This window comes from Hyla sarda, chromosome 6, assembly GCF_029499605.1.
Source record: "Hyla sarda isolate aHylSar1 chromosome 6, aHylSar1.hap1, whole genome shotgun sequence".
Classification (NCBI taxonomy): Eukaryota; Metazoa; Chordata; class Amphibia; order Anura; family Hylidae; genus Hyla; species Hyla sarda.
This window is the reverse complement of record NC_079194.1, coordinates 25,160,096-25,184,322: the sequence shown is the minus strand read 5'-3', so window position 1 is coordinate 25,184,322 and position 24,227 is coordinate 25,160,096. Positions and strand designations below refer to the sequence as shown.

The 24,227-nt window shown below is 45.9% G+C and overlaps 1 protein-coding gene across 8 annotated transcripts in view; it reads left to right on the top strand.

Annotated features, from left to right (window-relative positions):
- LRRC39 (leucine rich repeat containing 39) overlaps window positions 1-24,227 on the top strand; it is a 44,615-nt gene that overhangs the window by 7,471 nt on the left and 12,917 nt on the right. For 3 of the 8 annotated variants that reach the window (XM_056523362.1, XM_056523368.1, XM_056523363.1), the window contains 3 exons: window positions 10,781-10,946; window positions 12,998-13,103; window positions 16,054-16,210. In XM_056523362.1, the coding sequence (XP_056379337.1) occupies window positions 10,822-10,946; window positions 12,998-13,103; window positions 16,054-16,210 (388 nt within the window). In that variant the 5' untranslated portion in view covers window positions 10,781-10,821. Of the gene's footprint in view, window positions 1-2,767; window positions 2,980-9,271; window positions 9,426-10,780; window positions 10,947-12,997; window positions 13,104-16,053; window positions 16,211-24,227 lie in introns of all 8 variants that reach the window. The other 5 variants (XM_056523367.1, XM_056523364.1, XM_056523365.1 and 2 more) reach the window with 4 other exon arrangements.

Sequence of the window (24,227 nt, the reverse complement as noted above, 5' to 3'; positions counted from 1 at the left end):
CGTATATGTGAACATGCAACTATTCGCGAATATCGCCACTTCCAGAGGACACCGATCCCTCCCTTTCTTTTAGGTGAAAGATATAATTGCGCATGCGCACTATGCGAATTTCATTGCGAATTTTCGCATGGAAATAAAAGGGAACGAACATAGCGAATATGCCAATTTCGCGAACATAGGACTAATATTCGTCCATATATTCGCAAAATATCGCAAATTCGAAAAAAAAGGCCCCTGCTGCTCATCACTAACCACTACCAGACGGTGGCATAGAAGACTTTCTTGACAGGGTGTCCTTTAAAAGACCAAGCCCTAATGTCTTCCTTAGCCCTAATATCCATCGTGTCCCTTAGGTTGGTTTTCTTGCTAGTTAAAGGGGTACTCCGGGGGGAAACATTATTATTTTTTTTTTTTTTATCAACTGGTGCCAGTAAGTGAAACAGATTTGTAAATGACTTCTATTAAAAAATCTTTACCCTTCCAGTACTTTTTAGCAGCTGTATGCTACAGAAGAAATGATTTTCTTTTTTAATTTCTTTTCTTGTCTTATCCACAGTGCTCTCTGCTGACACCTCTGTCCGTGTCAGGAACTGTCCAGAGCAGGAGAAAATCCTCATAGCAAACCTATGCTGCTCTGGACAGTTCCTGACACTGACAGAGGTGTCAGCAGAGAGCACTGTGGACACGACAAAAAATAAATTCCAAAATAAAAGAATTTCCTCTGTAGCATACAGCTGCTAATACGTACTGGAAGGATAAAGATTTTTTTAATAGAAGTCATTTACAAATCTGTTTAACTTTCTGGCACCAGTTCATTTAAAAAAAAAATTTCCACTGGAGTACCCCTTTAACATGACTCAAAAACTGTTAATGGTCCATGGTCCAGAGGTAGGGAGGTGTAAATGGAGTAGGCAGTTACCTAGGTCACCAGTGAAAAGGAGAATTCATGCCATGGATAAAGAATAATTGTCTTAAAGGGGTATTCCAGGAAAAAAACTTTTTTTTTTTTTTACATATCAACTGGCTCCAGAAAGTTAAACAGATTTGTAAATTACTTCTATTAAAAAAATCTTAATCCTTTCAGTACTTATGAGCTGCTGAAGTTGAGTTGTTCTTTTCTATCAGAGTGCTCTCTGATGACACCTGTCTCGGGAACCGCCCAGTTTAGAAGCAAATCCCCATAGCAAACCTCTTCTACTCTGTGCAGTTTCCCGAGACAAGCAGAGATGTCAGCAGAGAGCACTCTTGCCAGACAGAAAAGAACAACTCAACTTCAGCAGCTGATAAGTACTGGAAGGATTAAGATTTTTTTAATAGAAGTAATTTACAAATCTGTTTAACTTTCTGGAACCAGTTGATATAATAAAAAAAAAAAAAAAAGTTTTTTCCTGGAATACCCCTTTAATAATTTCTACTACCAGGGTATGAGGAATTATCATTATTATACTATGTGGGTTTGGTCTGATGATGCGGATAATACATATGTATGAAAACATGTCGGACAATGACAAAGTGATTTTTGCCTGTAAAACTGATGCCACGTGTCGCCACATGCAAGTTTGGTTTCTCCCGCAAACTTGAAGAGGGGAGGGGGGATGTGAAACTACCATCTTGGGCCTAGTGTTGGGCGTGAATATTTGCATTTCGAATTTTTATCGCGAATTTGCGAATATATTTGCTATATATACGAAATTATATATACGGAATTAAGAATATTCGTGGTTTTTTTTGTATTTTTTGTTTTTTTCACAGAACACATCGCAGCTTGTGGTCTAAAGCAGTGGTCTTCAACCTGCGGACCTCCAAATGTTGCAAAACTACAACTCCCAGCATGCCCGGACAGCCAACGGCTGTCCGGGCATGCTGGGAGTTGTAGTTTTGCAACATCTGGAGGTCCGCAGGTTGGAGACCACTGGTCTAAACAATGCTCCAATACTAGTTACTGTGTGAGATTGCAGAGCGCGAATATTTTGCATATGCGCATATTCCTTCTATTAGCTCGTCGGCCAATGAGAAGGATGCAAATACACTTGTCAGAGGTCAGCAACATCCCTAGCAACCAATAGGAACGTTTTCCACCCCCTCACTAAATAAGATTCCTCCCAGCAGCGTTTTTTTTTTTTTTTTTTTTTTGCAGTTTCATGTGCGATTACGCGAAAAGGCAACGAATACGCAAAATTCACGAGTATAGGATGAATATTCGTCCATATATTTGCCAAATATCGCAAATTCGAATATGGCCAATGCCTCTTATCACTACTTGGGCCTTTGTTTCCATCAAAGTGTAATGTTGAGGTCCCTCTATGGTAGTGTTTCCCAACCAGTGTGCCTCCAGCTGTTGCAAAACTTTAACTCCCAGCATGCCCGGACGGCCGTTGGCTGTCCGGGCATGCTGGGAGTTGTAGTTTTACAATTTATTTTTGGGAAGTATTTTTCAGTATCGGGGTGTATTGACACTTATAGTATCCTGCGCCTATTCGATGCTGTGTTCAATCATTTACTTTATATTAAAATCTGCAGCATCAAATCTGCAGCATCAAATCTGCACAGGATACTGTAGGTGTGAATAGACCCTTAAAAGGAATAATCATTTTCGCCATAAGTTTTCCTGTATGTTGTCGCGTATGATGTCACGTTCGGGGGGGGCACTCTGTCAGGCCCCCAGTGACGTCCCACCTGTCACAGTATCCGGCCTCATGTTGAGGAGGTTATTTTGGGCCGGTCACGTGTCACATTCAGATGATGGGTGACATTCCTCCATGTACAGACGGAGCACAAGGTCTGCCGTGGGAACTTCTGCTGGAACGTTTTACACTATAGAGCCATGAAAATGCGGACGCGTGGAAGCTGCGGAGTTGACCTTGCGGACGATAGCATGTAGATCTGGGATGGTATATTTCGGCCCATTGGCTACGGTTCTATTCTGAGCGGAGGCGTCTCGGGCGATGGAAGCCGGATACAGTCAGTAGACAGAGTTGGGTGAGTTACGGTACATTTACAATTCTTGATCATTTTATCTTTGATGGGTTACACAGCAGCCTAGAGAGATTGGATAAAGAGACCCAGCACAGCACAGCAGAATCAGGGAGGAAGTGAATGCATGGTGAGTGAGTGCGGGTTAAGACAGAGTGCCTTCAGCTATTGCAAAATTACAACTCCCAGCTTTCCCAGGCATCCTGGGAGTTGTAGTTTTGCAACAGCTGGAGACACTGGAAAATGCTGGGTGAAGATATTAATGTGCATTGCAGGATAGCACTGACGGAGAGCGGAGTGCACTGCTTGACTGTCTACCATCAGTCCCATAGACAGTGAACGGAGAACGTGACATCTACTCCATTCAGTCAGGGAACTAGAGACCCCCCATTCTAGTGATTACAAGGGGTCCCAGATCTTTTAATACCTTTCCTATGGATGGGTGATAAATGATGTGAGCCGGCCCGATGCAAGGATTTTTGCCACTCTAGGCACAAATTAATTTTGTCTCCCCTTGACCCCGCCCATTGGCTCCACCCTTAGACAAGCCCCACTTTACTACTTGGTGATACTTTGTAAAAACCTCCTCCTCATGTAATCTCCTTACTACTGGGGTGACACACTGTAACAAACCCCCTCCTCATGTAATTACCTTACTACTGGGGTGACACACTGTAACAAACCTCCTCCTCATGTAATCTCCTTACTACTGGGGTGACACACTGTAACAAACCTCCTCCTCATGTAATCTCCTTACTACTGGGGTGACACACTGTAACAAACCTCCTCCTCATGTAATCTGCTTACTACTGGGGTGACACACTGTAACAAACCCCCTCCTCATGTAATCTCCTTACTACTGGGGTGACACACTGTAACAAACCTCCTCCTCATGTAATCTCCTTACTACTGGAGTGACACACTGTAACAAACCTCCTCCTCATGTAATCTCCTTACTACTGGGGTGACACACTGTAACAAACCCCCTCCTCATGTAATCACCTTACTACTGGGGTGACACACTGTAACAAACCTCCTCCTCATGTAATCTCCTTACTACTGGGGTGACACGCTGTAACAAACCTCCCCCTCATGTAATCACCTTACTACTGGGGTGACACACTGTAACAAACCTCCTCCTCATGTAATCTCCTTACTACTGGGGTGACACACTGTAACAAACCTTCTCCTCATGTAATCTCCTTACTACAGGGGTGACACACTGTAACAAACCTCCTCCTCATGTAATCTCCTTACTACTAGGGTGACACACTGCAACAAACCTCCTCATGTAATCACCTTACTACAGGGGTGACACACTGTAACAAACCTCATCCTCATGTAATCTCCTCACCACTGGGGTGACACACTGTAACAAACCTCCTCCTCATGTAATCTCCTTACCACTGGGGTGACACACTGTAACAAACCTCCTCCTCATGTAATCACCTTACTACTGGGGGGACACACTGTAACAAACCTCCTTCTCATGTAATCTCCTTACTACTGGAGTAACACACTGTTACAAACCTCCTTCTCATGTAATCACCTTACTACTGGGGTGACACACTGTAACAAACCTCCTCATGTAATCTCCTTAATACTGGAGTGACACACTGTAACAAACCTTCTCCTCATGTAATCTCCTTACTACTGGGGTGACACACTATAACAAACCTCCTCCTCATGTAATCACCTTACTGTGGTGACACAATGTAACAAACCCCCTCCTCATGTAATCTCTTTACTACTGGGGTGACACACTGTAACAAACCTTCTCCTCATGTAATCTCCTTACTACTGGGGTGACACACTATAACAAACCCCCTCCTCATGTAATCACCTTACTACTTGGGTGATGGGGTTTATCTGGATGGGCGGATGCTTCAGATGTTGGCTATCTTTATTGCTGCAGCCAGAGCAGCGCCCCCCATCAAGAGTGCGCTCTAGGCGGCTGCCTGTTTTGCCTATAGGCAGAGCCGGCCCTGGTTGTGAGACAACCCCTTTTATGTTGTGTATTACCTCCTTTTATATCTATAGCAGGTTGAAGTCTTTTTTGTTGTCGCTCATTCCTCTTGGCAAAAAGCCCCCAGATCCCGTAAATTTTTCCCAAAGTGACTCAATAATGTTGATGTCAGAGGAGAGTGATGGCCGCTCCAGAACCTGCATTGTCGTGTTGAGTGCCCTTTATGTGCGGTGTCACCGCTGTTGAATGCAGATTCTCCTACTGTAGTGGTCTCCAACCTGCGGACCTTCAGATGTTGCAAAACTACAATTCCCAGCATGCCCGGACAGCCGTTGGCTGTCCGGGCATGCTGGGAGTTGTAGTTTTGCAACATCTGGAGGTCCGCAGGTTGGAGACCACTGTTCTACTGTATTATTTGAATGGATCGTTATGATCGTTATTCTGGTCATGGGCAGAATATGCAGGTGAAACTCAATTTTTTTTTTAAATCGTGCGAAAGTTTAGTATTGCAACTCATCTGAGAAAGGAAGCATGAAGTGCTCCAAAATCTCCTGATAGATGGATGCGTTGACCCTGGACTTAAAGGGGTACTCCGCTGGAAACCTTTTTTATTTTTTTTAAATCAACTGGTGCCAGAAAGTTAAACAGATTTGTAAATTACTTCTATTAAAAAAATCTTAATCCTTTCAGTACTTATTAGCTGCTGAATACTACAGAGGAAATTATTTTCTTTTTGGAACACAGAGCTCTCTGCTGACATCACGAGCACAGTGCTCTCTGCTGACATCTCTGTCCATTTTAGGAACTGTCCAGAGCAGCATATGTTTGCTATGGGGATTTTCTCCTACTCTGCACAGTTCTTAAAATGGACAGAGATGTTAGCAGAGAGCACTGTGCTCGTGATGTCAGCAGAGCGCACTGTGTTCCAAAAAGAAAAGAATTTCCTCTGTAGTATTCAGCAGCTAATAAGTACTGGAAGGATTAAGATTTTTCTAATAGAAGTAATTTACACAAATTGTACTGGCTCCACATGTTTTTGCATGAATTACCGCTGACAGGAATTTGTGTAGTCCTCTCATTATTAGTGTGGTGTTGTCTCAGCAGCTCCCCGCCTCCTCCTTCTCTCTTCACAGGAAGTTGTAAAGTCCTCTCATTGTCAGTGTGGTGTTGTCTCAGCAGATCCCTGTCTCCTCCTTCTTTCCTCACAGGAAGTTGTAAAGTCCTCTCATTGTCAGTGTGGTGTTGTCTCAGCAGCTCCCCGTCTCCTCCTTCTTTCCTCACAGGAAGTTGTGAAGTCCTCTCATTGTCAGTGTGGTGTTGTCTCAGCAGCTTCCTGTCTCCTCCTTCTTTCCTCACAGGAAGTTGTAAAGTCCTCTCATTGTCAGTGTGGTGTTGTCTCAGCAGCTCCCCGTCCCCTCCTTCTTTCCTCACAGGAAGATGTGAAGTCCTCTCATTATCAGTGTGGTGTTCTCTCAGCAGCTCCCCGCCTCATCCTTCTCTCCTCACAGGAAGTTGTAAAGTCCTCTTATTATAAGTGTGGTGTTGTCTCAGCAGCTCCCCGCCTCATGCTTCTCTCCTCACAGGAAGTTGTGAAGTCCTCTCATTGTCAGTGTGGTGTTGTCTCAGCAGCTCCCCGCCTCATCCTTCTCTCCTCACAGGAAGTTGTGAAGTCCTCTTATTATCAGTGTGGTGTTGTCTCAGCAGCTCCCCGCCTCATGCTTCTCTCCTCACAGGAAGTTGTAAAGTTCTCTCATTGTCAGTGTGGTGTTGTCTCAGCAGCTCCCCGTCTCCTCCTTCTTTCCTCACAGGAAGTTGTGAAGTCCTCTCATTATGAGTGTGGTACTGTTTCAGGGTGACTGGATCATATTTCTGAGCTCTAGCCCCTCCTCCTGAATGATGTCACCTCCTCTGACCAGCCCCTACAGCTACATCACCCTCTCCCTGTCATACACACATTTACATATATATATCTTTATTGGGACATTTAGGGAAGATGTGGTTACAGCATGCTGCATTATGCTGAACATTGCCACAGGCAGAGGAGCAGACATGACTACAGCAGGTGCTGCAACCTCACTGGTAGGAGTGCTGTGGGAGGGGAGTCGGCTGGGTAGGCGAACTGTGATGAAAGCAATGCATTCTGGGAAATGTAGTACTAAGCCCCTGCTCAACCAGGTAGTACAGGACTAAGACCCCCAATACAAATATGGATTTTGGGGGGATTCAGTAATGGGGGAGACAGGTAAACAATGTTATATATTTTTGCAGCATTTTTTTTAACCTGATGTCAGAGTACACATTTAATAGTGCTTCCCCATAGTGCCCCAAAAGTAATGCCACCTCCATAAGTAACTGCAGCAGAGTATCCTCCATAGTAATAGAGCCTCCAAAGGTTACGGCATCAGAGTGTTTCCCATCGTAATACTACCTCTGAATGTGATTCCATGGTGCCATCAATAGTAAAAGTCTTTCAAAGTTACCCCCCCCCCCCCCAAAATCCCCCATTAGTAACCGTGCTGTCCCACAGTGCAGTGCCCCACGGTAATAAAACTGTTTCAGAGTTTCAGATGTCAATTTATGGAGTGTGATAGGCCTGCCTTAAAGGGGTACTCCACTGGAAAAAAAAAATGTTTAATCAACTGGTGCCACAAAGTTAAACAGATTTGTAAATTATTACTATTAAAAAAATCTTAATCCTTCCAGTACTTATTAGCTGCTGAATACTACAGAGGAAATCATTTTCTTTTTTTAAAACACAGAGCTCTCTGCTGACATCATGACCACAGTGCTCTCTGCTGACATCTCTGTCCACTTTAGGAACTGTCCTTAAAATGGACAGAGATGTCAGCAGAGAGCACTGTGGTCATGATGTCCGCAGAGAGCTCTGTGTTTTCAAAAAGAAAATAATTTCCTCTGTAGTATTCAGCAGCTAATAAGTACTGGAAGGATTAAGATTTTTTAATAGAAGTAATTTACAAATCTGTTTAACTTTTTGGCACAAGTAGATTACAAAAAAATAAAAATAAATAAGTTTTCCACCGGAGTGCCCCTTTAAAGTTCTGAATTTTGGAAATAAATCTGACTGGGATAGTGCATTCACCAGCACCTGTGCGGCACGAGAACAGTCTTTGAGATGGAAGTTTGTGGTTCAGTGAAACAATAAGAGTTTTTGATGTATTTACAGTAAAAGGTCTGGACATAAGGTCCGATATAAATGTTTGCAACTAAAATATGTAACTATATGGGATTTGGTGTTATGAGGGATACGTTATGATGGCGTTCTGGGTTATTTACGTTGTATTATGTGGGATTAGACCAGGCAGGATATGTCCGGGGCCGCATTACACTGATAGGAATACTATGCCGCTTATAGAAATGCCACATGAGTAATAATAGCTATACACTTAAAGGGGTACTCCGACCCTAAGACATCTTATCACCTATCTAAAGGTTAGGGGATAAGATGTCTTACCGCGGGGATCCCACTGCCGGGGACCCCGCAATCTTGCATTCGGCACCCACCTCTGTAAGCTGCACGCCGCGCTGCCAGCTCACAAACAGCCGGGTGCCGACCACGGGGCAGGAGTATCGTGATGTCACGACTCTGCCCCAGTGTGATGTCACCCCCCTCCCCTGCTCTGCAACTCTATGGGAGGGCGGCGTAACGCCACCTCCCATAGACTTGCATAGCGGGGGCGGGGCGTGATGTCACACGGGGGCAGAGTCGTGACATCACGACGCCCCCTCCCATAGACTTGTATAGCGGGGGTGGGGCGTTATGTCACACGGGGGGCGGAGACGTGACATCACGACGCCCCCTCCCATAGACTTGCATAGCAGGGGTGTGACACCCCCTCCCATAGAGCTGAATAGCAGGGGCGGGGCATGATGTCACACGGGGGCGGAGTCATGACATCACGATACTCCGGCCCAGTGGTCGGCACCCGGCAGTTTGTGAGCTGGCAGCGCGGCGTGCAGCTCAAAGAGGTGGGTACAGAATACAAGATTGTGGGGGACCCCCGTGGGCAGACATCTTATCCCCTATCCTTTGGATAGGGGATAAGATGTCTTAGGGCCGGAGTACCCTTTTAATAATGTTTAGGCAGAATGACAGCTGGTGGGGAAATGTTATTTACAATCTATAAGTGTTTAGACCCTTATGTTGCTCCTTGTGCTAAAAAACTAAAATAAAAAAAAAAAGGGTTTCCCCCATCATTCTGTCCTCCATACCCCATAATGACAAAGGGAGAACAGAATGGTAGAAATCTATGATAATTTATTGAAAGGGAAAAACTAAAATATTGCAGTGACATAAGTATTCAAACCCTGTAGGCCTTGTTCACACAGCAGCATTTCCGCATGGATATTCAAATTACGGCCTCTGCAGAAACAATCGAAGGGTTAATTCTTTCTGCGGAATCCGCTTGGATCCACGTTGCTTTCTATGGAGACGATGTATTTCACAGCGATCCTATAACCCTTCCTGGTAAGTTTTATTCTGCAGTCTATGGACTAGTTTAGTGTCTTCTCTAAACTCTCTCTAATGTATGTATATTCATCCGGTCTACAGTACTGGGGTCCTAGGTTCAAGTCCCACCAAGGACAACATCTGCAACAAGTTTGTATATTCTCCCTGTGTTTGCGAGGGTTTCCTCCCACACTCCAAAAAATCTGTGTGCGCTATATAAATAAAAAAATATTATTATTATTACTTCAAGTGAGGTCTCACCAGTGCTCGTACAGCAGCATGAGCACTTCCCTCTCTTCTGCTAATACCTCTCCCTTTACACCTATGAGCACTTCCCTCTCTACTGCTAATACCTTTCCCCATACACCCATGAGCACTTCCCTTTTCTTTACTAATACCTCTCCCTATACACCCATGAGCACTTCCCTCTCTACTGCTAATACCTCTCCCTGTACACCCATGAGCACTTCCCTCTCTACTGATCATACCTCTCCCTAAACACCCATGAGCGCTTCCCTCTCTACTGCTCATACCTCTCCCTAAACACCCATGAGCAGTTCCCTTTCTACTGCTAATACCTCTCCCTATACACCCATGAGCACTTCCCTCTCTACTTCTAAAACCTCTCCCTATACACCCATGAGCACTTACCTTTCTATTGCTAACACCCCTCCCTATACATCTATGAGCAGTTCCCTTTCTACTGCTAATACCTCTCCCTATACACTTCCCCCTTCTGTTAATACCTCTCCCTATACACCCATGAGCACTTCCCTCTCTACTGCTAATACCTCTCCTTATACACCCATAAGCACTTCTCTCTCTACTGCTAATACCTCTCCCTATACACCCATGAGCACTTCCCTCTCTACTGCTAATACCTCTCCTTATACACCCATAAGCACTTCTCTATCTACTTCTAATACCTCTTCCTATACACCCATGAGCACTTCCCTCTCTACTGCTAATACCTCTCCATATACACCCATAAGCACTTCTCTCTCTACTGGTAATATCTCTCCCTATACAGCCATGAACACTTCCCTTTCTATTGCTAATACCCCTCCCTATACATCCACGAGCAGTTCCCTTTCTACTGCTCTACTGCTAATACCTCTCCCTATACACCTATGTACATTTCCCCCTTCTGCTAATACCCCTCCCTATACATCCATGAGCACTTCCCTCTCTACTGCTAATACCTCTCCCTATACATCCATGAGCACTTCCCCCTTCTGTTGATACCTCTCCCTGTACACCCAAGCATTCTGGTAGCCACACCTGACCGATACAGCCACACTGCGCTCTTCCTTGGGTTCTTTGTAAGATTTTAAAGCAATGTTATCATCTTGTAATGTCTCTGTCTTCCATAGATACATGAACACATACACAATCCCTCATCTAAAGCTGGAACATGACCGCTGTGGTTTGCTTAGGGTCCATCTCTAATATCAAAGCTTTGTGGGAGAGCAGAATCCAGAAACACCAGGAAGAGCTGAAAGCGGAGAACGGCCGGAGAGGAAAGGCTTCTGTGGGAGAGTGAGTAGAAGGAACCATAGGGTCACTGCGTAGTGGCATACATGATTTGGCACCCTGGGATCTTTTTTTTCTTATACAGTGGTCCCTCAAGTTACATTATTAATTGGTTCCAGGACGACCATTGTATGTTGAAACCATTATATGTTGAAATCATAACTCTATGGAAACCAGGTAATTGGTTCTGAAACCCCAAAATATCATCCAAAAATAGGAAAAAGTGAGGCTTAAAAATAAATAAGTAGATAACTAATATAGATAAAGCAAATCCTTACATATAAAAGTAATAAAGATCTGCTGGGAGCTGTAAATCACTGTCTATGTCAGTGTTTCCCAACCAGGGTGCCTCCAGCTGTTGCAAACCTACAACTCCCAGCATGCCCGGACAGCCTTCGGCTGTCCGGGCATGCTGGGAGTTGTAGCTTTGCAACAGCAGGAGGCACCCTCATTGGGAAATACTGACCTATGTAGAGGAAAGGAACTTCTTCAGGGTCCTGTACAGAACACGCAATGTCCTAAAAAAAAAGTAACATGGAGCCGCCCTCACCTGGTGTCCAAAGGAGCAGCTAACCCTGGTACAGGTAAAGAGTACAGAACATGTAATACCTCCCTGTACTGTAGGGGGCGCTACCAGACACCAGTCAGTGCATACACTTCAGTAATACAGGTAAAGAGTACAGAACATGTAATACCTCCCTGTACTGTAGGGGGCGCTACCAGACACCAGTCAGTGCATACACTTCAGTAATACAGGTAAAGAGTACAGAACATGTAATACCTCCCTGTACTGTTTTGGGGGCGCTACCAGACACCAGTCAGTGCATACACTTCAGTAATACAGGTAAAGAGTACAGAACATGTAATACCTCCCTGTACTGTAGGGGGCGCTACCAGACACCAGTGAGTGCATACACTTCAGTAATACAGGTAAAGAGTACAGAACATGTAATACCTCCCTGTACTGTTTTGGGGGCGCTACCAGACACCAGTCAGTGCATACACTTCAGTAATACAGGTAAAGAGTACAGAACATGTAATACCTCCCTGTACTGTTTTGGGGGCGCTACCAGACACCAGTCAGTGCATACACTTCAGTAATACAGGTAAAGAGTAGTACAGAACATGTAATACATCCTTGTACTGTAGGGGGCGCTACCAGACACCAGTCAGTGCATGCACTTCAGTAATACAGGTAAAGAGTACAGAACATGTAATACCTCCCTGTACTGTAGGGGGCGCTACCAGACACCAGTCAGTGCATACACTTCAGTAATACAGGTAAAGAGTACAGAACATGTAATACCTCCCTCCCTGTACTGTAGGGGGCACTACCAGACACCAGTCAGTGCATGCACTTTAGGAATACACAGGTTTTATCAGTGAAATATCCATTCTGATTGGTCAGTTCTTCCAGCCCTTGACACGTTTCGCAGATTCCATAGTATTGTATGTTGAGTCTGGTTTCAAGTTACAATGGTTCAGAGAAGACCATTGTATGTTGAAACTATTGTATGTTGAGGCCATTGTAAGTTGAGGGATCACTGTATAGTGCAGCACAGGCTTTTGTTTGAGAATAATGTAGAGTTTCTTATGTATATCTTGTGTTTACCTGTTTTAGCTGATGTGGCAGGCATGAGGTTTTAGCCATACTAATTCCTTTTTCAAAACAGAAACGATTGTCTTGTGCTGCCTTCATTTCCCATGAATCCTCTGGCTTTTCAGAAAGAGTGGGTGGAGTCTAATAACAGCAATTCACTTAAAGGGGTACTCTGGTGCTCCAGCATTCTGAACATTTTGTTTAGCACGCTCGGAGCCGGAGGCCATGATTGTGATGTCACGGCCACGCCCCCTCGTGACGCCATGTCACGTCACGACCACTGCCGCCATTCTACTGGAATTCTACTGTTCTAAATGTCATTCAGCAGTCAGAGCGTTAATGTTCATGTCCGAGGTGACAGGGGTGACTAAACTTCAGAGATTTACAATAATAATAATAATATTTCTTTTATATACATGTGCATTCATGTCCTATGTATCGTATTTCGGTGGAACAGGATCTCTAATGTATGGGAAAGTCGCATCCAGCTATCAAAGCTGAAGGAAAAAGTTTATAATGAAGACGGAAGATTAATCCTTAGGATAGAAAAAGAGGAGTGGAAGGTGCGTTGTGTCCGAAAGTATTTGGGTGAAGTAGTAAACATGTATGTATTGTGTATTGTGCATGTATTGTGTATTGTGTATGTATTGTGTATTTTGTATGTATTGTGTATTGTGTATGTATTTTGTGTGTATTGTGTATTGTGTATGTATTTTATATGTATTGTGTATTGTGCATGTATTGTGTATTGTGCATGTATTGTGTATGGTGTATGTATTGTGTATGTATTGTTTATGTATTGTGCATGTATTGTGTATTTTGTATGTATTGTGTATTGTGTATGTATTTTGTGTGTATTGTGTATTGTGTATGTATTTTATATGTATTGTGTATTGTGCATGTATTGTGTATTGTGCATGTATTGTGTATGGTGTATGTATTGTGTATGTATTGTTTATGTATTGTGCATGTATTGTGTATTTTGTATGTATTGTGTATGTATTGTATGTATTGTGTATGTATTGTGTATTTTGTATGTATTGTGTATGTATTGTGTATGTATTGTGCATGTATTGTGTATTTTGTATGTATTGTGTATGTATTGTGTATGTATTGTATGTATTGTGTATGTATTGTGTATTTTGTATGTATTGTGTATGTATTGTATGTATTGTGTATGTATTGTGTATTTTGTATGTATTGTGTATTTTGTATGTATTGTGTATTTTGTATGTATTGTGTATTTTGTATGTATTGTGTATTGTGTATGTATTTTGTATGTATTGTGTATGTATTTTGTATGTATTGTGTATTGTGTATGTATTTTGTATGTATTGTGTATGTATTTTGTATTTATTGTGTATGTATTTTGTATGTATTGTGTATGTATTTTGTATGTATTGTGTATGTATTTTGTATGTATTGTGTATGTATTTTGTATGTATTGTGTATGTATTGTGTATGTATTTTGTATGTATTTTGTATGTATTGTGTATGTATTGTATGTATTTTGTATGTATTGTGTATTTTGTATGTATTGTGTATTTTGTATGTATTGTGTATTTTGTATGTATTGTGTATTTTGTATGTATTGTGTATTGTGTATGTATTTTGTATGTATTGTGTATGTATTGTGTATTGTGTATGTATTTTGTATGTATTGTGTATTTTGTATGTATTGTGTATTGTGTATGTATTTTGTATGTATTGTGTATGTATTGTGTATGTATTGTGTATGTATTGTGTATGTATTGTGTATGTATTTTGTATGTATATTGTTGGTCAAGTTCACGTAATGGATAAGACTGTGTAAGCGAGGAAAGGTGGTGCAGTTGCCCATAGCAACCAATCAGATTCCAGCTTTCATTTTCCAGAGGCCTTTTCAAAAATGAAAGAAGCGATCTGATTGGTTGCTATGGGCAACTTCACAGGTTTTGATAAATATCTCCCTGTATCCCTACACCAGTGTCTTCCAAACAGTGGGCCTCCCGCTGTTGCAAAACTACAACTCCCAGCATGCCCGGACATACCAAAGGCGGCATTCAGACTATAAAGAGAGCGCAGGAGCTGCTATCATCAGCCGGGGGACCTCACCACTAATGGCGAACATCAGTGATCACACTGATGCCCGCCATTAACCCTTCAGATGCCATGATCAATACTTAGCACAGCATCTTCAGCAGTTGTGGTGCTTGTATTCGCTTATCAGACCACCCGCAGCATGATTGCGGGGGTCTGATAAGAGAAAATGGCAGCCGTAGCTCTGCTTACCTGCTTTTCTACACTCATAAGCACTTCTCTCTACTGCTAATACCTCTCTCTATACACCCAATCATTCTGGTAGCCACTTCTGACCGATACAGGCACACTGCACTCTCCCTTGGGTTTATCTTATAATGTCTCTGTCTCTCTATGCACCCATAAGCACTTCTCTCTCTACTGCTAATACCTCTCCCTATACACCCAATCATTCTGGTAGCCACTTCTGACCAATACAGGCACACTGCACTCTCCCTTGGGTTTATCTTATAATGTCTCTGTCTCTCTATACACCCATAAGCACTTCTCCCTCTACTGCTAATACCTCTCCCTATACACCCAATCATTCTGGTAGCCACTTCTGACCAATACAGGCACACTGCACTCTCCCTTGGGTTTATCTTATAATGTCTCTGTCTCTCTATACACCCATAAGCACTTCTCTCTCTACTGCTAATACCTCTCCCTAAACACCCAAGCATTCTGGTACCCAAGCATTCTGGCGGCCGTAGCTCTGCTTACCTACTTCGTGCCCCTCTGGGGATCTTCTTGTATAGTCTGCGCACAAAGGCAGGCTGTAAAAGTAGATTGCCTATATTACTGATTAGCACTAGTGATGAGCGCCAGGGGCCATATTCGAATTTGCGATATTTCACGAATATATGGACAAATATTCATCCTATGTTCGCGAAATTCCCATATTTCGCTCTCGTTCTCTTTTTACATGCGAAAATCGGTAATGAAATTCGCATAGTGCGCATGCGCAATTATATCTTTCCCCTAAAAGAAAGGGAGGGATCAGTGTCCAGTCTGGAAGTGCCGATATTCGCATAAATATTCGCATAAGAAAAAAAAACGAATATTTGTCATAACGAATATATATGACTATATATTCGTGAAATCGCAAAGTGACGTTATTTGCGGTAAAAATTTGCATCTCGAATATGCGCGCTCAACACTAATTAGCACTATGCCTATGCAGAGCACTAAACAGTAATAACAAATAAAAGATTGCCATAAATAATCCCCTATGATGCCTTAAAAATCGTAAGAATATAAGCCCCTCCCCAATAAATAAAAAAAATTCGCCTCACAAAAAAAGTAAAAAAAATAAATAAAATTATTAATACATATTTGGTATTACTGTTTGCATAAACGTCCAAATTATTAAAATGAAACTTAAGTGATCTTGTATGGTGAATGGCGTAGGAAACAGCGGCCTATGAGATAACCTCTACCGTTCTTCTCATGCAGACACTTCCGGCGTGTTTGGTGAAGTTATCCCAGCTTCAGGAATGGCAGCTGCACCGCACGGGTCTGACCGCCATCCCCACATTCATCGCCAACTTTAGTAACCTGCTGGTCCTGGACTTATCTCGCAACGCGATACGTAAAATTCCTCGGGAGATCGGTGAGGAGATAGAGTTACGGATTTACTCTGGGTACTTGGTCCTATTTATGTAGGATTATTCTGTTATGTATGAAATCCAGTCTACGTGATCCCATATGGCAGTGGTCTCCAAACTGTGGACCTCCAGCTGTTGCAAAACTACAACTCCCAGCATGCCCTTACAGCCGAAGGCTGTCCGGGCATGCTGGGAGTTGTAGTTTTGCAACAGCTGGAGGTCCACAGTTTGGAGACCAATGCCATATGTGATGTCCCATATAGTCCTGTACTACCTTTAGGCCCTGTGGGGATGAGACCCTCAGTGACCTGGGGGCTCCCCTGCAAGGTCTCCCCCTGTTTTTCCATAATGTTGTGTATATCACTTTAATGCCTCCTAATGTATAGATAGAGCAGAGGACCTGTGGGAGGGCTCAAGGACCTGTGTGAGATTGTCACATGTTATGTTATGTTGTCACATGATTTGTTGTCCCATGTTCTCCCGGAGAGCACCAGCTTAACCTATGACCCGCAGCTTGACCAATGGGCTTTAGTCCAGCCCCCCCCCCCCCCCCCCACTATATAAAGAGGCGGCCATTACAATTTCTCAGAGATTCCATCTGCTACTGAGCACAGCAACCACCAGAGATCTCAGGACAAGTGATCAGCATCTGGAAGACCCCAAAAGCTACAGTCATTCCAGTAAGTCTCAAGTCTATGTCTGCTGTCACTGAAACTAGTCAAGTCCTGCTCATAGTCAAGTCAAGTCCAATCTCCAGTCAAGTTAATTACAAGTATATTGGTCCCAGCAAGCTGCGAGGTCCTTCTGGGTCCTGGCCACCTCTCTGGGAATTCTGGCCTTAGCTGTGAAGATAATTCCATCTGTCTTCTACTCAGTAAAGTCTCCGTTTGACCATAACTGGTTGTGGACTCTCATTTTACTACTAGCAACTGGGATAGCGGAGAATCCGGTGTGGTGTTCCGGAACCCTAAAATCACCCTGGCGTCACGAACACTAGAGGTTAATACCATCTGATCCCACCACTCTCACCGCTACACCCGTGGTCCCGCCATACACCGGTGGCCCACCACAAATATATAATAGAAACGAGATCACGTATGATCTCAGAACTGCCCAAGTGTGAGCATTAGGGCCATCGTGGGTTTTCCATAGAGGGGAAGGAGCCTGAACTGTAACCCGATCCCTCCAGGACAGCACAGGATAGAGCTGGCGCACAAGACTTCAAGGTAAAAGTAGATTTATTTTACCCGGCATGCAACGCGTTTCGCTGGATAACCAGCTTCTCGGTGGGACCTTTCATGCCTGATGAAGCTGGTTATCCAGCGAAACGCGTTGCATGCCGGGTAAAATAAATCTACTTTTACCTTGAAGTCTTGTGCGCCAGCTCTATCCTGTGCTGTCCTGGAGGGATCTGTTTTTGCTTCACGTTGTGTTGCCAGGAGCGGCTGCAGAGTTTTCGCCCATATGGGGTCTATGCCTACACCATTGTTGTACCTGGTCGCAGTACAACCGACATCGGTGAGCAATATTGCTTAAATTGTATCCTATTTATCTACGGTGTCTCCCTTTGTCTATAGTGAACTGTAACCAATATGACTAAAGTTTCCATGCAGATGCATATGGAATTATATTTTTCTATCCATGTGATTTAGATGTAAATAAAAAAGCCATATATGAAGACATTGCCACCTAGAACCATTGCTCTCTCCCAATGCCACTTGCAGGGGGTTCTGCTGTAGGCCTAAGCCCTAACAATCCCATATATCACCTTCATTTTTCTACAGGTTTATTGCTTAGGTGAAGGTAGGAAGTATTTTTGATACTTGTTGAAGCTACTTTTTCCCTTACTTGATACGAGGGACATAAATCGGTAGAGACTAAAATGTCCCTGATACGAGATCACGTATCACACTTTACCATATATACTGCTGTGATGTCCCAGTACAGGATATAGTGTCTCTGTCACGATGCCGGCTGGCAGGTAGTGGACCCTCTGTGCCAGAGAGGGATTGGCGTGGACCGTGCTAGTGGACCGGTTCTAAGCCACTACTGGTTTTCACCAGAGCCCGCCGCAAAGCGGGATGGTCTTGCTGCGGCGGTAGTGACCAGGTCGTATCCACTAGCAACGGCTCACCTCTCTGGCTGCTGAAGATAGGCGCGGTACAAGGGAGTAGGCAGAAGCAAGGTCGGACGTAGCAGAAGGTCGGGGCAGGCAGCAAGGATCGTAGTCAGGGGCAACGGCAGAAGGTCTGGAAACACAGGCAAGGAACACACAAGGAACGCTTTCACTGGCACTAAGGCAACAAGATCCGGCAAGGGAGTGCAAGGGAAGTGAGGTAATATAGGGAAGTGCACAGGTGAAAACCCTAATAGGAACCACTGCGCCAATCAGCGGCGCAGTGGCCCTTTAAATCGCAGAGACCCGGCGCGCGCGCGCCCTAGGGAGCGGGGCCGCGCGCGCCGGGACAGAACAGACGGGGAGCGAGTCAGGTAGGGGAGCCGGGGTGCGCATCGCGAGCGGGCGCTACCCGCATCGCGAATCGCATCCCGGCTGGCAGCAGGATCGCAGCGCCCCGGGTCAGAGGACGTGACCAGAGCGCTGCAGCGGAGGGAGTGAAGCGAGCGCTCCGGGGAGGAGCGGGGACCCGGAGCGCTCGGCGTAACAGTACCCCCCCCCTTGGGTCTCCCCCTCTTCTTGGAGCCTGAGAACCTGAGGAGCAGACTTTTGTCAAGGATGTTGTCCTCAGGTTCCCAGGATCTCTCTTCAGGACCACAACCCTCCCAGTCTACTAAAAAAAAATTTTTCCCTCTGACCTTTTTGGCAGCCAAAATTTCCTTGACCGAGAAGACGTCCGAGGAGCCGGAAACAGGAGTGGGAGGAACAGATTTGGGAGAAAAACGGTTGAGGATGAGTGGTTTGAGAAGAGAGACGTGAAAGGCATTAGGGATACGAAGAGAAGGAGGAAGAAGAAGTTTATAAGAGACAGGATTAATTTGACACAAAATTTTGAAAGGACCAAGATAGCGTGGTCCCAACTTGTAGCTAGGGACACGGAAGCGGACATATTTAGCGGAGAGCCATACCTTGTCTCCAGGGGAAAAAACGGGGGGAGCTCTTCTTTTCTTATCCGCGAACCTCTTCATGCGTGAAGAAGCCTGTAAGAGAGAATTTTGGGTCTCTCTCCATATAATGGAAAGGTCACGAGAAATTTCATCCACAGCGGGCAGACCAGAGGGCAAGGGGGTAGGGAGGGGGGGAAGAGGGTGACGGCCGTACACCACGAAAAATGGGGATTTGGAGGAAGATTCAGAGACCCTGAAGTTATACGAGAATTCGGCCCATGGAAGGAGATCTGCCCAGTCATCCTGGCGGGAGGAAACAAAATGTCGCAAATAATCACCCAGGATCTGGTTAATTCTTTCTACTTGTCCATTGGACTGGGGATGATATGCAGAGGAAAAATTTAATTTAATCTTGAGTTGTTTACAGAGAGCTCTCCAGAATTTAGACACGAATTGGACCCCTCTATCCGAGACAATCTGCGTAGGCAACCCGTGAAGACGAAAAATGTGTACAAAAAATTGTTTAGCCAACTGAGGCGCAGAAGGAAGACCAGGAAGAGGGATGAAATGTGCCATTTTGGAGAATCGATCAACGACCACCCAAATAACGGTGTTGCCACGGGAAGGGGGTAAATCAGTAATAAAATCCATACCAATCAGAGACCAAGGCTGTTCGGGGACAGGCAGAGGATGAAGAAAACCAGCGGGCTTCTGGCGAGGAGTCTTATCCCGGGCACAGATAGTGCAGGCTCGCACAAAGTCCCCAACATCCGTCTCCAGAGTCGGCCACCAATAGAAGCGGGAGATGAGTTGCACAGATTTCTTGATGCCCGCATGACCTGCGAGATGGGAGGAGTGACCCCATTTGAGGATTCCGAGGCGTTGGCGTGGAGAAACAAAGGTCTTTCCTGGAGGAGTCTGCCTGATGGAGGCAGGAGAAGTGGAGATCAGGCAGTCAGGTGGAATGATGTGTTGCGGAGGGAGATCAACTTCTGAGGCATCCGAGGAACGAGAGAGAGCATCGGCCCTAATGTTCTTATCGGCAGGACGAAAGTGAATCTCAAAATTAAATCGGGCAAAGAACAGAGACCACCGGGCCTGGCGAGGATTCAGCCGTTGGGCCGACTGGAGGTAGGAGAGGTTCTTGTGGTCGGTGTAGATAATAACAGGAAATCTTGATCCCTCCAGCAGATGCCTCCATTCCTCAAGTGCTAATTTAATGGCTAGAAGCTCTCGATCCCCGATGGAGTAGTTCCTCTCCGCTGGAGAGAAGGTCCTAGAGAAAAAACCACAAGTGACAGCATGCCCGGAAGAATTTTTTTGTAGAAGAACAGCTCCAGCTCCTACTGAGGAGGCATCAACCTCCAATAGGAAGGGTTTGGAAGGGTCAGGTCTGGAGAGCACGGGAGCCGAAGAAAAGGCAGACTTGAGTCGTTTAAAGGAGTCTTCTGCTTGAGGAGGCCAGGACTTGGGATCAGCATTTTTTTTGGTTAAAGCCACGATAGGAGCCACAATGGTAGAAAAATGTGGAATAAATTGCCTGTAATAATTGGCGAACCCCAAAAAGCGTTGGATAGCACGGAGTCCGGAGGGGCGTGGCCAATTTAAGACGGCAGAGAGTTTGTCTGGATCCATCTGTAGTCCCTGGCCAGAGACCAAATATCCTAGAAAAGGAAGAGATTGGCATTCAAACAGACATTTCTCAATTTTGGCATAGAGTTGGTTGTCACGAAGTCTCTGAAGAACCATACGGACATGCTGGCGGTGTTCTTCTAGATTGGCAGAAAAAATTAGGATATCGTCCAGATATACCACAACACAGGAGTATAACAGATCACGAAAAATTTCATTGACAAAGTCTTGGAAGACGGCAGGGGCATTGCACAGTCCAAAGGGCATGACCAGATACTCAAAGTGTCCATCTCTGGTGTTAAATGCCGTTTTCCACTCGTCCCCCTCTCTGATGCGGATGAGGTTATAGGCGCCTCTTAAGTCCAATTTAGTGAAGATGTGGGCACCTTGGAGGCGATCAAAGAGTTCAGAGATGAGGGGTAAGGGGTAGCGGTTCTTAACCGTGATTTTATTAAGACCGCGGTAGTCAATGCAAGGACGTAGGGAGCCATCTTTTTTGGACACAAAGAAAAATCCGGCTCCGGCAGGAGAGGAGGATTTACGGATAAAGCCCTTTTTTAGATTCTCCTGGACGTATTCGGACATGGCAAGAGTCTCTGGGGCAGAGAGAGGATAAATTCTGCCCCGGGGTGGAGTAGTACCCGGGAGGAGGTCGATAGGGCAATCATAAGGCCTGTGAGGAGGTAGAGTCTCAGCTTGTTTTTTGCAGAAAACATCCGCGAAGTCCATATAGGCCTTAGGGAGACCGGTTACTGGAGGAACCACAGAGTTACGGCAAGGGTTACTGGGAACCGGTTTTAGACAGTTCTTGGAACAAGAGGACCCCCAACTCTTGATCTCCCCAGTGGACCAATCCAGGGTTGGGGAATGAAGTTGAAGCCAGGGAAGTCCAAGGAGAATCTCCGAGGTGCAATTGGGGAGGACCAAAAGTTCAATCCTCTCATGATGAGATCCGATGCTCATAAGAAGGGGCTCCGTGCGGAAACGTATGGTACAGTCCAATCTTTCATTATTTACACAATTGATGTAGAGGGGTCTGGCGAGACTGGTCACTGGGATGTTGAACCTGTTGACGAGAGAGGCCAAAATAAAATTTCCTGCAGATCCAGAGTCCAAGAAGGCCACTGTAGAGAAGGAGAAGGCAGAGGCAGACATCCGCACAGGCACAGTAAGACGTGGAGAAGCGGAGTAGACATCAAGGACTGTCTCACCTTTGTGCGGAGTCAGCGTACGTCTTTCCAGGCGGGGAGGACGGATAGGACAATCCCTCAGGAAGTGTTCGGTACTAGCACAGTACAGGCAGAGGTTCTCCATACGGCGTCGTGTCCTCTCTTGAGGTGTCAGGCGAGACCGGTCGACCTGCATAGCCTCCACGGCGGGAGGCACAGGAACAGATTGCAGGGGACCAGAGGAGAGAGGAGCCGAGGAGACGAAACGCCTCGTGCGAACAGAGTCCATATCTTGGCGGAGTTCCTGACGCCTTTCAGAAAAACGCATGTCAATGCGAGTGGCTAGGTGAATAAGTTCATGTAGATTAGCAGGAATTTCTCGTGCGGCCAGAACATCTTTAATGTTGCTGGATAGGCCTTTTTTGAAGGTCGCGCAGAGGGCCTCATTATTCCAGGACAATTCTGAAGCAAGTGTACGGAATTGTACGGCATACTCGCCAACGGAAGAATTACCCTGGACCAGGTTCAACAGGGCAGTCTCAGCAGAAGAGGCTCGGGCAGGTTCCTCAAAGACACTTCGGATTTCCGAGAAGAAGGAGTGTACAGAGGCAGTGACGGGGTCATTGCGGTCCCAGAGCGGTGTGGCCCATGACAGGGCTTTTCCGGACAGAAGACTGACTACGAAAGCCACCTTAGACCTTTCAGTGGGAAACAGGTCCGACATCATCTCCAGATGCAGGGAACATTGGGAAAGAAAGCCACGGCAAAACTTAGAGTCCCCATCAAATTTATCCGGCAAGGATAAGCGTATCCCAGGAGCGGCCACTCGCTGCGGAGGAGGTGCAGGAGCTGGCGGAGGAGATGACTGCTGAAGCTGTGGTAGCAACTGTTGTAGCATAACGGTCAGTTGAGACAGCTGTTGGCCTTGTTGCGCTATCTGTTGTGACTGCTGGGCGACCACCGTGGTGAGGTCAGCGACAACTGGCAGAGGAACTTCAGCGGGATCCATGGCCGGATCTACTGTCACGATGCCGGCTGGCAGGAGGTGGATCCTCTGTGCCAGAGAGGGATTGGCGTGGACCGTGCTAGTGGACCGGTTCTAAGCCACTACTGGTTTTCACCAGAGCCCGCCGCAAAGCGGGATGGTCTTGCTGCGGCGGTAGTGACCAGGTCGTATCCACTAGCAACGGCTCACCTCTCTGGCTGCTGAAGATAGGCGCGGTACAAGGGAGTAGGCAGAAGCAAGGTCGGACGTAGCAGAAGGTCGGGGCAGGCAGCAAGGATCGTAGTCAGGGGCAACGGCAGAAGGTCTGGAAACACAGGCAAGGAACACACAAGGAACGCTTTCACTGGCACTAAGGCAACAAGATCCGGCAAGGGAGTGCAAGGGAAGTGAGGTAATATAGGGAAGTGCACAGGTGAAAACCCTAATAGGAACCACTGCGCCAATCAGCGGCGCAGTGGCCCTTTAAATCGCAGAGACCCGGCGCGCGCGCGCCCTAGGGAGCGGGGCCGCGCGCGCCGGGACAGAACAGACGGGGAGCGAGTCAGGTAGGGGAGCCGGGGTGCGCATCGCGAGCGGGCGCTACCCGCATCGCGAATCGCATCCCGGCTGGCAGCAGGATCGCAGCGCCCCGGGTCAGAGGACGTGACCGGAGCGCTGCAGCGGAGGGAGTGAAGCGAGCGCTCCGGGGAGGAGCGGGGACCCGGAGCGCTCGGCGTAACAGTCTCTGTGTCCTAGGGGCTCTCCTGCAGTGTCTCCCCCATAGTAATATATATTATGTATAGTATTATGTGCGTTATGTATTAAGGACCTTTAACCTCTTAAAGGGGTACTCCGCCCCTAGACATCTTATCCCCTATCCAAAGGATAGGGGATAAGATGTCAGATCGCCGGGGTCCCGCTGCTGGGGACCCCGGGGATCGCTGCTGCGGCACCCCGCTATCATTACTGAGCAGAGCGAGATCGCTCTGTACGTAATGACGGGCAATACAGGGGCCGGAGCATCGTTACGTCACGGCTCCGCCCCTCGTGATGTCACGGCCCGCCCCCCGTCAATACAAGTCTATGGGAGGAGGCGTGACGACCCCTCCCATAGACTTGCATTAAGGGGACAGGCCGTGATGTCATGAGGGGCGGAGCCATGACGTCAAGCTG